This window comes from Bos indicus x Bos taurus, chromosome 4 (genome assembly GCF_003369695.1).
Source record: "Bos indicus x Bos taurus breed Angus x Brahman F1 hybrid chromosome 4, Bos_hybrid_MaternalHap_v2.0, whole genome shotgun sequence".
NCBI lineage: Eukaryota > Metazoa > Chordata > Mammalia > Artiodactyla > Bovidae > Bos > Bos indicus x Bos taurus.
The window spans coordinates 64,367,034-64,379,488 of NC_040079.1; the positions used below are offsets into that span (position 1 = coordinate 64,367,034).

Here is a 12,455-nt window from a genome sequence, read left to right on the forward strand (position 1 = left end):
CTGGGATTCTCCAGGCAAGAACACTGGAGTGGGTTGCCATATGAGCAGTGTTATTCTAAACAGTCATGACAGATTAGATGGATTCTCTTGTTTCTTTGGTAATACGATCCTATGTGAGAGTAGAGAGGGCTTAGTTACTGTCTACTCTTCTTTGCTTCCCTTAGTGGAATAAGAAGGTGAATAGCAAAGTGGAGGTGACGTCTGAGGGCTGGAACTCTGTTTCTGCTCAGTTACTTCAGCTCCCATTAGTCTTTAACCTTTTACAGTTATTTTGTTAAAATGAACAATAGCAATAGCAATAACAGAAGCAACAACAATAATAATAGCCAGTATTTACTGAATGGTCAATCCTGGCTGCATGCTGTTCTCAGTACTTTACATCCATTTTTTTCCTATTACTACTTTATGCAAGTTACTTAAGCTCTCTGTGCTTCAGTTTCTTCATTTGTAAAGTACAGATTATAACGGCATCTGCTTATTGTGATAATCAAGTGAATTCATATATGAAAAGTGTTTAAAACTGTCTTCAGCACAAAGTACTTAATTATTATTATCATCTCATTTTTGATCTTCAAAGCACAATCTTCAAAAATATTGTGATTGCTGCTACTTATTCCATTTACAGGTGAGCAAATTGAGACTCAAAGAGTTTAATAAACTGTTTTTAAGATCATAAAGATAGTAAGGGATATAGAATAAGGACTTGAACTTCCAAATCTTATGCTTTTTAATCTCCTTCCTATTGTGGTCCTCCTCTTCCAGGCACCAAAGGCTCAGCCACACCACATTAAACTTTTCTGATTAATAGTGGATCCTTATGTTGATCTACAGTTTGCTCATTTTATTATTTCCTGTCTCTGAAATGGCTTTCCTAACTTTGTCAAGTAGATAAATTTAAAATTATCCTTCAAGACTGAGTTCAGCTGCTACCTCTTCTATCTCACCTTCCTTCTCCCATCTTCACAGAGTTAATTGCTTGTCTGTGTTTCTCTTACACTTATCTCACATATCTCTCTTACAGCACTTATCACATTGTCTCATAATTTGTTCTCTGCTGGTAGATGGTGAACTATGAATCAGTAAAAATTAAAATTTATTTAAGATGCCAGACTTCCTTCTAAGGGCTTCATAAGGATGCCCTCGTTGAATCCTTTCCATAACCCCAGGATGTATGTTCTGTTATCCCTTTTCCCTTGAGGAGACATAGAAAGATTAAATAAGTTGCCCAAGATCATAAATGCAATAGGCACACAATAAATGATTGCTGAATTGAATTATGTCTAAGTAAAAATGCTTACTAAAAATGATCAAAAATTTCCTTTTTTCTCCTGAAGAAAATGAAATCTCTCAATTCAACATCATTTTGGATAGAGGAGAAAAAATAAACTTCTCTTTCATCTAGTTCAATTTTTCCTTTCTTAAAGCTATGAAAAGAAACAACCAATTACCTTTAGCTAGTTGAAACTCAATTATCAGTTCAGCTTTAAAGTTTTTAAAATAATATAATAACTTTCCCCCATGATATAGTAAATGATTTACTTCCCAATGATCATTATTAACATGATCTTGAACATCCATATAAGTTAAATGATATTTTATTGTCTATTCAAAACCCAGTAATTCAGGACATGCATTACAATGTCAATTTTAATACTTGTATCAAGAATCTATAAGTTTCCAAACACACAGATTAAAAAAAGAACTGTTTTCTGCCTCTAAGCCAAGACCCTGTGTCTTTCTGAGGATGATGAGGTACCAGAAAGAATGCCGGGTGTGAATAATTTCAAGCCCCAAACTACCTGTGACTCCTTTAAGGCCTTTTTTTTCCACAGTCACTCAGAGGGAAACACACTCTTTACTTTCTTCTGGGGCCTTAAGCGCTCCAGCCCCTGTATTAACTGCCTAATTTGGCGGGAGGAAAACTGGCTTTAATAGCTTTTTGAGCAGTAATGGACATCATCCCCTTAGCAAAAGGGGATGATAGAAAAATTTGTTTCTCTATTTTTAAAAACAAGATCTTGTTTATATAATCCTTTTATAAATTTAAAGCCTCTTGGTTTAAATATATTTTTTAGAGCTTGTTACAGTGCAGTAAATGGCAAAATGAGTTAGCCAAACAATCTTTTCTTCATCACTTCAGTTCTCAATAGCCCTTTAGCTTTTATGACTGCTTCGACTGATGATAAAAAATAATCCAGCCATTTCCAAATGCTACCTTAGTTTGAACCACTGTATAGACTAATTTTGAACTTGTGCCTCAAAATTGAGCAATTCCATCACTTTAGTATTAAAAAAAGCTTGTGAGAAAATTAGGAAAGTCATAGAACACTAGCATGCTTAGAATCAAGAACAACAGCAAAAAAAGTCAGCAACAGACAATTGTTTTAGTAGACCCTGCAATTTCCATTAAAAGCATTTAAAAGAGAATATTAACAAACATGAAAGTGATTCATTTTTGCATAGAAAAATAAACTCACATGATTTTAGAATCTTAAATAACCCATAATTCTGGGAACCATTCACCTTGTGTTTAGCCAGTATTTGAAACACTGCCATTTGTCATCTTTTAAATTTTCTTTTTCATATAGTTAATATAAGCTAGAGTTTTTGTTCTGCTTTAGTAACAATATAGTTTATGCTATATGTGGAATAAAGAATAGAACAAAGTAAATATATTTAATGTGAATACGCAGAAAGGAAGGGTTTTGGTTCTGTTTGCAGCTCTCCTACAGTAATTCCCATTGCAACACAACTCACTATTGTATGACTTAGCTGAAAAGGATATATCTCTAATTGTACATTTCATTGTATTTGCAATAGAAGTAAATTTTGGAGGCCAAATAAACTTTTCAGCTGATGAGGGTGAGGTAGGGAGTTTTGTTGTATCTACAGTAAGGAATAAGAAAAACATTGAAGGAGTAGCATGCCTTCATAATGAAAGACATGTAACCTGTTTCATGGGTTATTCCTATTTTTGCTTGAGCACCATGGGAGTTGGCATTTTAGTGCTTTCTTTTGATTGCACTTTACCCAGGCATTCTCATGCTAAGTTGCAGGAAGGTGCAAGTATGGAAGAATACCACCTCCCTCTCTCTTGAAGGAATTGAAATATCTCTTAAGTGGAAGTGGAGAGTCAGGACATGGGAGAACTTTTAACACTCAGGGTTTGCTGTTACTTTGTATATAGCACTAATAACTGCAATCTCAGGGTTCCAAAACACAGCACAGTGATTCATATACATGAAACAGTGAGCAGAATAGGGAGGCTTCCCTCTGAGTTGAGGGAGTTGATGTATAAAAGACCCCAGGGAATACTGGGAAAAGACAAGTGATAAGGCACTGAAGGAAAAATGGAAAACAGTCCATTTACAGTTATTATTACCGAGTCTATCTTAGAAACATTTACTATTGTAACACTTGTAACTTGTTGCTATGACATATTACTGTGATTAATTTTGTATTATTTAAATGGAGCCAATATGAGAAACTGAACAAGTTACTCACCTCCTTCTGCCTCAGTTAATATCTACATAGGATTTCACAGTTATAAACTGAAAGCCTAGCTCCAGCCAGGTATCTCACAATTAAACCCACTGTGTACAAAAGGAACCAGATGAGATAGTGTAGACACATCCATGCAAACACATTACCACTATTAAGGAAAACAATTTAAAGCCTGTTCAACTCAGATATAATTAGTCCTAGAGGGACACATTATTATTGATAATAGGTTTTTCTCACAAGGAAGTTGAACTCCAGTGGGAATGTATTTTTATGGGTTGCAGATTAGTAACATTTCCAAATTGAATTAGTTACAACTGTTTCAAAATATTGAATATTAGAATGAGTACCAAAATAGATAATGTGATTTGGTCATTAAGACACTGAAGCAGACTTTTATTTTATATGATTGCTACCATTACTCATTGACTTATAAATAGTATGATTAACTGGGGATGTATCTCACCCACTGCTTGCCCCTTGACTTGAAATACCAAGCTAGTCAAGAGTAAGCTTAAATGAGAGTCACTACAGTTCAGTATTATTCACTGATCACTGGGGCTGATCACTTACCTAAGCTGTTGGAATGTGTTATTCCAGATAGCTAGGTAGAATCAGGCAACCCCACTTGCTTGTTGCTGTTGACTCCTCAGTTCCCTATTCTTAATCCATGCCTCAGATTTTTTTCTCATATAACAGAGGCCAGTGTTCAGAAAACCGGGTCTCTCTGGCCTCAAAATCATTGCTGAATTTTCTCCTGATTGCTGGTGATATTTGAACCTCTCAGCAAAGTTCTTTATAAATACACTTGTGGTAGTTATATCTCCACTGTAAACTTTTTGAATTGGAAACATAATGTTATCAGAATATCTTTCAATAACATTTCCTTTATTGTATTTTAGATAATAATTTAGTACTAAAAAGGGGTCTTTATTGCTAGATTCAATTCACTGTTGTATATTAAATTTTGTCTCAGGTCCAGTATAAAGTAAAAATGAGTTCAAACAAAGTGCTTATTAAATCATGGCTTGAGTGGCCCTTATATGAGCTAAACTGCATATATCATTGAGTATTTCAATTATTTCTTTTTCCTTACTTATATTTATATTGATGTTCTTTACAGAAACACTGTAGCAATAAATAATTCTGTTTCACTAGATTCCTAATCTTATTTTTCAGGTACCAATAAAAAAAATAAAATAAAAACCCCAAACAAACAAAAGCAATAACAACTTTTCTGTTTTTGTCATAATGTAATTATAAACCATTTTTTTTACAAGTTATGTATTTAGAATCCAAGATTTCCACCATGGCCCAAATTAAAATGTGATGTCTATATTAAAATTCTGAACCAACCAGCTAAGCAGGTTTACATCTTTAAATATTCTGGCTTGTAAGAATAAATAAGTATGATAAGCTACCAAATAATGCTTTTGCAGACATTATTATTTGTCAGCTTTATACTCCCTTTCATTCATGCATTTCCAGTTCCACAATATAAAGTAGCTACAAAAATAAAAAACAAAACAAAACTATAATAGAGCTAGTCTTGCTATTTTGTGCTTGCCTCCCTGGTAAGAAAAATTAAGTGCCAAAAATGTAAAATTTATTTCAAGAAAAGTAACAGGCTACACAAGTAAATTTTGGCAAATGCAACTTTATATTGAAATTCACACATCTGAATCTTAAAGAATGAGACTCACAGACTCTAATGTATTTCTAAAATACCAGAAATTATATTATAAGCTTTCACAAGTTAAAACTGAAATAATTTAAACGACCAATACACTGAATGTGCAGAAAGTATAAACAAGACTGTGCCTTCGGTAGAATAAACGCTTCACAAATTGTGCAAGATGTCATACTAAGGCTGTGGTCTCCCCTTAACAGCCGACTTAAAATATAAACACACATCAACTGCCTGCTTCTTAGAACACACTAGAATGGGTAGCACACCTCAGAAGAAAATTTCATTATTCCAGTGATGTGCACCTTAATTTTGAAATCATGTGAGGAAAAAGGAAAAAGAGTGTTAAATGATCGTCCATGCACTTCCAGATGCATGACCATGACCAGTTACTGATTCAGTTTCCCCTGACTCCAATTTGCTCCAATACTAAATAAGATGAAAGATACTAGATAACCCTTTAAGGCAACATGTGTTTATTCTGCATTATTAGAACTGTTCAATTGTGACTGGTTGGTACCATTAATGTTGCCTCCCAGACCAATATCTAGTATTCATAAAATATAGATGAATTAGAAAAAACTTTATACCAAATCAACAAAAACCACATAGTTCGATGCTAGCAATTTCACTAGTAGATAAGGAAAGCGGTATTTAGAAATAGTAATGTATTAATACAAAAAAGTAAACTATAATTGGAACCAATATACTGCTTTGGAATGCTCCCCAAAACTTACAAGGTGATTTTTTAAAAGTGATAATCCAATTAATTCATGGCATGTCTTTAGTGAATTACAGTACTTTAAGTCCCCAAATATTTTAGTCCTTGCAAAACAATAATAGTATGAAATGTTTTAAAGTCTTCAAACTTCTAAAATTAGTTTTTTATCAACACATTTACCTCATGTCAACTTAATTTATTAAGATGTCCAATGCTAATTGGTTTTTTTTTTGATGTTTTTTCATAAGTAGTCATATACACAGCATTTAGCACTGATACTTAGCACCTGCTACTTTCATTATCTAGTTTTCAACCACATAAAGAAACTCAGGGCAGTGGTTCAGTCCTTTCTTAATTACAAACCTTCGCTGGCAGTCAGCAGGATCACTCTGAGATTTAAAATAGGATTATAGGTGAACTATTGCAAAGACTGCAGAATGTTGCCCAAATCCTTATAACTGCTGATCCCATTCTTGATTTTCTTCTCAAGAAATGGCTACAGGCCACAATTGCTTAGCAGAGAAGGTTAGTGTTTCACAAGGCTAAAGATTTACAGATGCTCCTTCATATAACACAGTAAGGTTCCCTTGGTAACCTGGATTTTCTGCAGTAAAGAAGGGTTGTGCTGAAACAGCGCCTCAGCTCCCTGTTGGAGAAAATGCAGACAAAAGGATTGATTCCTGCTTGGGCAAAACTCATCCAGACAGCAGCTGTTAGAAATCCCCCTGGTACTACAGGCCCTCTTGCAAAAACTCTCCAATAACAGGCCACCAGGTAGGGGCCCCACAAGGTTAAGAAGAGAAAAGTCATTATATAGAACATTCTGCTGATTCTTTTCTCCATTTTGAATTCATCTAAGACCAATAGCCTTCTTCTGCTCGTGGTGTTTGCATTTTGCCTGATGCCCAGCAAGGTGGGTGGTGTGGGACCCCTTCCAAATCCTGCTAGCCAATTGGCAGCTGCCTGGCCACTGGCTCCAGGACCATGAAAAGTCCAGTTCTGGCTGACTGCTGCTACAAACTGGACTGGCTTCATTTTCCTTCGGTCGTGGACAAAAAATATCAGCTTGAGGTAGACAAGCTGTGTAGCTAGGAGGATGAGGGCAAGGAGCAGCATAAATCCTAAGGAATCATTAGCCCTGAAGGAGCGGTGTTGGAAGGTACATTGATCTTCTTCCCTAATGAATGAGTAAGTGCCCACATCTAAAACTGGGGGAAATGCCATGGCCACAGACAGAGTCCACACCATGCAGATCACAGCCAGACACGTCCAAAAGGTCAGCCTCTTTGTATAGAAGCGATGATGGGCGATAGCTAAGTATCTGGTGACACTGATACAGAAGAGCATGAAAGCAGTGTGAAAACAGGACAAAACCCCCAGAAAGGCAATCACTTTGCAAGTCAGAGTCCCATAAGTCCAAGTAGAGCCATTTTTGACAGAGTTGAATACAAATGGGAAACAAATTGCAGATCTGAGGATATCTGAACAGCAAAGATCCAACAGGAAGTAGTAAGGTGCTCTATGCAAGGTCTTATCTTTCACGAGCAAAATGGAGATCAGAAGGTTGCCCACCACGCTGACTCCTATTATGAAACCCAAGGAAGTCAGTTTCAGAAAGGCTGTTAGAGGAGAGAGATTTTGCAAAATGTTGTCAGCTGCATGGCTATAGTTCGCCATAGATGGATGGAGGATAAAGATACAGCCTCAGTCAAGTCTCATGATCTAGATATAAGAACAAGGAAAAGATAGATCCATACATTTTACTGAAAATGTAATCCACAAAGAGAACGGATCTGATCTGCAGTCATGCTTCCTCTTTTCTTTCACTTGATTTGCCATCAGAATATCTGAAAACAAACAAAAAAAGCTATCAGTTTTTAAGTTAACAAGCAATGATGTCAGGCAGTGCTAATATAGAGCTGTTCATTTATGGGGAAGCAAATAAAGTTTTAATTTTGAATAATATTATTTGCTTTAGTATTTGTGCTTTAGATTTCAGAGAATTGACTTGTTTAGTTTTCTGAGCTAGATGAATTTTAAAATGTCCCTATTTAAAAGAACATACATTTGATTGGGCACCTTTAGGAGAGAAGGAATATAATGTTCCCCAAGCATAAAATATGCCAGTCTAGGAATTAATCACTGGTGTTGCAATGGAATCTACAAGATCGCTACCAGGAGACAGGAGACTGCCCACATTTATTTGAGGTCTGTTAGTATCTGTCAGTGTTTTCCCGGCAGCTTCTCTGCTGATATGGATCCAGTGAACCCTTGCAGAATACATCTTTTAACTCTAGAGCCACTTTTCATGCTGCATGTTATAAGAAGAATATTTGTTGATTCATCTTAAAGCATAATTTCAACATTAGACTTCTAAATTCATAGGAACTTGTCCCAGGATTTGATTTGATTTAATCTTTTGTCTTTCCCTTCCCTTCCCATCCCCCATTTCTGGCAAATCTTTTCTCTTTTAAACCCACATGATTATTAGAAATGGTTAATGTAAATACTCGTCAGGGAAACACCCAGAGGAATAATGCACTTTCATTTGTAAACCTTGGCTGCCTGGTTTCAAATGAATTTAACATGAACCTGTATTTCTCGGGGAATTAAGCTTTTACCATTTATACTGACAATCTTCGTTGCAAATCACAAGTAGCTTCATTTTAAAACAAAATGCACATTGTCTCCTAGGTGTTTGGGAACCCCACCAGGGAAATCGGTTTCCTCTGTTATTCCCACGAAGCATGTTTCCTTTGCCACTTCTCACTTGCCTGGAATATGCTGATAGAAGCCCAGGCAAAACTGCGTTGGATGATTTTAATTTCCTCACCGGTACATCCCCGGGTAAATACCGATCGCATCATGCAACATTATGAAACCTGAAATCCGCCACCCCTGGATTTATAATGGGGGGGTGGAGGAGGGGGAGGGGGAGAGAGACATGCATTACATACGCGAAGATGGGGAGAGAGATTGCTTCTGTGCTGCAAGGGAACTGTTCCCGGTGATTCGCAGTCCGATATTCCTCAGTCTTGCAACGCTTTCCAGAAATGGAGCTCTCAATAAGCCCTACTGAAGATGCATTGTCTGAATGTACTTCCATTATGCAGTTTATTGTAAAACACACACACACAAAACCCACACACAAAAAAACTCAAGGAGGGCTCTTTCCCTGTGAACCTGCAGTTTCATCAGCACTGTGCGCCCCCTCCCCCCAAACTTAACCGAGAGTATATCCTCCTACCTGTTGGTGTTGGATATCCCGACAGACTATAGCTTCTTCTTTCTATAAATTGCTGATTTTTTTTTTGCCTTAGTGCCTTGACTGAGCATCCAGGCAGGGCTCGGCGGCGCCTGCGCGATGGAGCCTCCTTGAGCTCCAGCCGCGTCCTCCCCTGTCGCAGCGGCACCGTCTCCCCCAGTAACGCAGGGGCCGCGGCGGCGGCGGCTGCCGTGGCGAGGGCGGCGGCAGGGGCTACTTCTGCCTCTGTGGAGCCAACTGGAGCCCCGACCCGTTTCCAGAGCGGGCTGGGTTTATTGAATGTCCTGTCCTGTTGAACTGGTAAAAATGGGCTTTTGTCCCCTGTAGCTGCTTCTGAACTTTTCCCTCCCTGCATTGGACGTGGGGATTTGGAAAGGCTAGTTCAGAACCTCAGTCCCACCCTCTTCCCTTAGGGCAGCGCATCCCGGTGCTGGGGGGTGCCTGCCCAGCCCTCAGCTTCCTGAAACCCTGCTCTCCCCAAACATTTTTTTCCCATGCTCTTTTAGGGTGGTCCAAAGCATTGGCAGCTTCTTTTAGCTTTCTTCTTTAATGATCTCTCCAGCTGACTGCATTTGCAGGTTAGCTGGGGGGGTGGGGGGGTGGGGGTGGGGCTGGTGGTGGGGTAGGGAGGGAAGGGGTGAAGGAGGAGAGAAAGAAGAAAGAAAAGAAATTTTTTTTAAAGAAAAAAAGCTCAGTCAGGAAAATTCTTGTCAATGGGGAAGAAGGGAAACCAGGTTAGGGTAGCCCTTTCTTTGTTAGTCATCTGTTCTCCAGTGCACGCAGATGCGCGGTAAGTAGGGAGAAGCTAAGTTCAGAGGAAAACTGCAAAATGATTTATGTCCATTCTACCTTGACGAAAATGACTGTAGAATCAGGCATACACAAATTTTAAATGACCATTCCTCGCATTCCACCCCACCAAGCAACAGCCTTTCTTTTATTTTCTTGCAAGTACGACTGACCAATAGATTGGTAATGTTAAAGCAGTTGTGTGTGAGTTTCCTTCTCCCCTTTGTTTTACTGAAGAAAAATACTAGGAATATAACGATTCATAAAACTTACACCCGTTCAAAAGGTCCGATGATATCACGAGACAGCACATAGCCTGACACCTGGTAGTTAAGCGTGTCTCTGGAATCATGCATTTCCTTATTTTACCATTTCAGAAGAATTTGTGGGGGTGGTATAAGATTTTAAACAATTCCCCACCTCCAAAAAAATGATCAGAAATGCTTTCATTAATTCCCAAGGTAAAAGGTCTGCTTCTCCTCCTGCATGCTTATTGCTTTATAATAATCTGTTAATGAAACAGAAAAAATAAAGATCTTCTGTACAGCAATAATTTGATCTCCAGACAGCAGTAAAATACCTCATTGCTGGGTGGTGAGATTGTGACATTCGGGGGAACTCAAGCCAATCAGCATACAGATAATATGGGTTAATTTGCATATTGTATTTCTATTGGACATACCAAGGTAAAGCTTTCTCTGGTTTAAAGCTTAAAATTGAATACTTCACTGTCATGATGTCACAGTCATTACACAAAGCCCTATGTTGGTAATATTGAAACAAAGTTATAGTTTCCTGATTTGTTTTGCCATGTCCTAAACCCAGTTAAGAAAAATAGATAATGATTAATATATATGTATGTATATATATGTGTGTGTGTGTGTATATATATGTGTGTGTATATATATATATATGTCCTAACTTTGGCATTCCCTTAAACTAGAAAAATCAATTCTACAGCAGTACTGGAAATAACTTGAGGGCATTTCCATTCTAGTGAAACATTCTACTTTTTCGCAAAACAAGGAAATTCAGAAGTGTTTAAAACTATACATTGGTTTGCAACTTGTAAGTGAAATGTCAAATTCATTTCTGCAGAACTACAAATCAATTCAATTTGTTGTTACTTCCCAATTACTGTCCCAATGTACATTGCAAAAGAGTTATTATTTCCTGAATTTTTACAGTTTTAAAAAAGCTATAGGATAAGTGACAAATAAGTTTGCTGAAAATCTATGATATGTACAATCTTAGGTTGTATGGATTAGGGAAAAACTTTTTAAAAGTAAATTTAAAGGGTAACTGCACAGCCTGGCTTTGAAACAATAATTTACTTTGCAAAAAGGTATACGGCCAAGTTCCAAGAGTTTAACTTTCCTTAAATTGTAAGAAGCAGGTATTGATTCCTTAAAAATAAGGGAGGGAATACTGCATGTATGCAGTATTCTTTCATATCCACAACTCAGGGTATATTAAAGCTACTATTTTCCTTTGCAGTTGAGTGCAGTTCCATCTACTAGTTCGGTTTTTCCAGCTGTTAGACGAGAATGTCATTTTCTTGCCTCACAAGGGGGGTTTAAGAAATTAATGAGATATTTTCCATTTAGTTCATTAACCCCACTGGAGAAAACATTGAAGTCTGAATGTTCCACCAACAGGGTTTTTTTTAAAGTATGTTTAATACAGTAATAGTCAAAAGCTTTATATCATCTACAAATTCTCAGATATAAAATTATCACTTCAGTTGTTCAGATCAAAACATTATTTGTTCATAGCTAATTTCTTTTTGATTCCTTATATCACCAAACTTAGAAAAATTGGTTGTCAGGTTAAGAGTAAAGAGACAAAGCAAACAGCAAAATACTATGTACATTGCACTTGAAGGACTCTAAAAGTTTGAAGAAATGTAGAAATTTTCAAGCTCTGGCATATTATATTTACTATATTGATCAGTGGATTAGGAAGACTGATGCAATCTGTTTAATTTGGTTCTTATAATAAATATATATAATTTTATTTCAAGTAGCAATTATCTTCTTTTAAAAATTAATCAGACATTTCAGATTTTTGCCAAATGCACAATCTCATGATAGACAAATGCAGAATTTTCATTCTATGCATTATGTGAAAATGTGTGTCAGGAAGTAAACAATCCTTCCCAAATGCAGAGAATAATAGGCTAGGATAAATTTCTAAAGATTTTGCAGTCATTCATTTAAAGCACTCTCTCTCCATTCTAAAGCTGTCACTAAACATTTAAAAATGTGTATATAACAGCCCCAACTGTTACTAAAATCTAAAGCTATATATGAAAAAGAAGCTTCCATAAAATTTCTGGAAGTTATCTTGATAAGAATGACTCTCACTATGGATTTTTGTACAGAAGGATTTTTTAATAGATTATTTTAAAAAAGTCACTAACCTAGAACAAGTGACCAACAGAAAGGGAGAGTATGCATTTCTATTTTAAAAATGGTTTTCACCTCCTAATC

At 36.8% G+C, this 12,455-nt stretch overlaps 1 protein-coding gene across 5 annotated transcripts; it reads right to left on the minus strand.

Annotated features, from left to right (window-relative positions):
* Positions 1–1,579: 1,579 nt before the first annotated feature.
* GPR85 (G protein-coupled receptor 85) lies at positions 1,580–10,492 on the minus strand. 5 transcript variants are annotated; one of them, XM_027539571.1, is made up of 3 exons: positions 10,237–10,492; positions 8,867–8,984; positions 1,580–7,756 (listed from the first exon to the last, which is right to left on the minus strand). In XM_027539571.1, the coding sequence occupies exon 3, from the start codon at positions 7,584–7,586 to the stop codon at positions 6,474–6,476; it is 1,113 nt and encodes a 370-aa protein (XP_027395372.1). In that variant the 5' UTR covers positions 7,587–7,756; positions 8,867–8,984; positions 10,237–10,492; the 3' UTR covers positions 1,580–6,473. The 5 variants fall into 5 exon arrangements, with proteins under 5 accessions (XP_027395372.1, XP_027395371.1, XP_027395370.1 ...); XM_027539570.1 differs by lacking the exon at positions 10,237–10,492 and adding an exon at positions 9,157–9,714 and having other exon boundaries at positions 8,867–8,981; XM_027539569.1 differs by lacking the exon at positions 10,237–10,492 and adding an exon at positions 9,157–9,714.
* Positions 10,493–12,455: the final 1,963 nt, after the last annotated feature.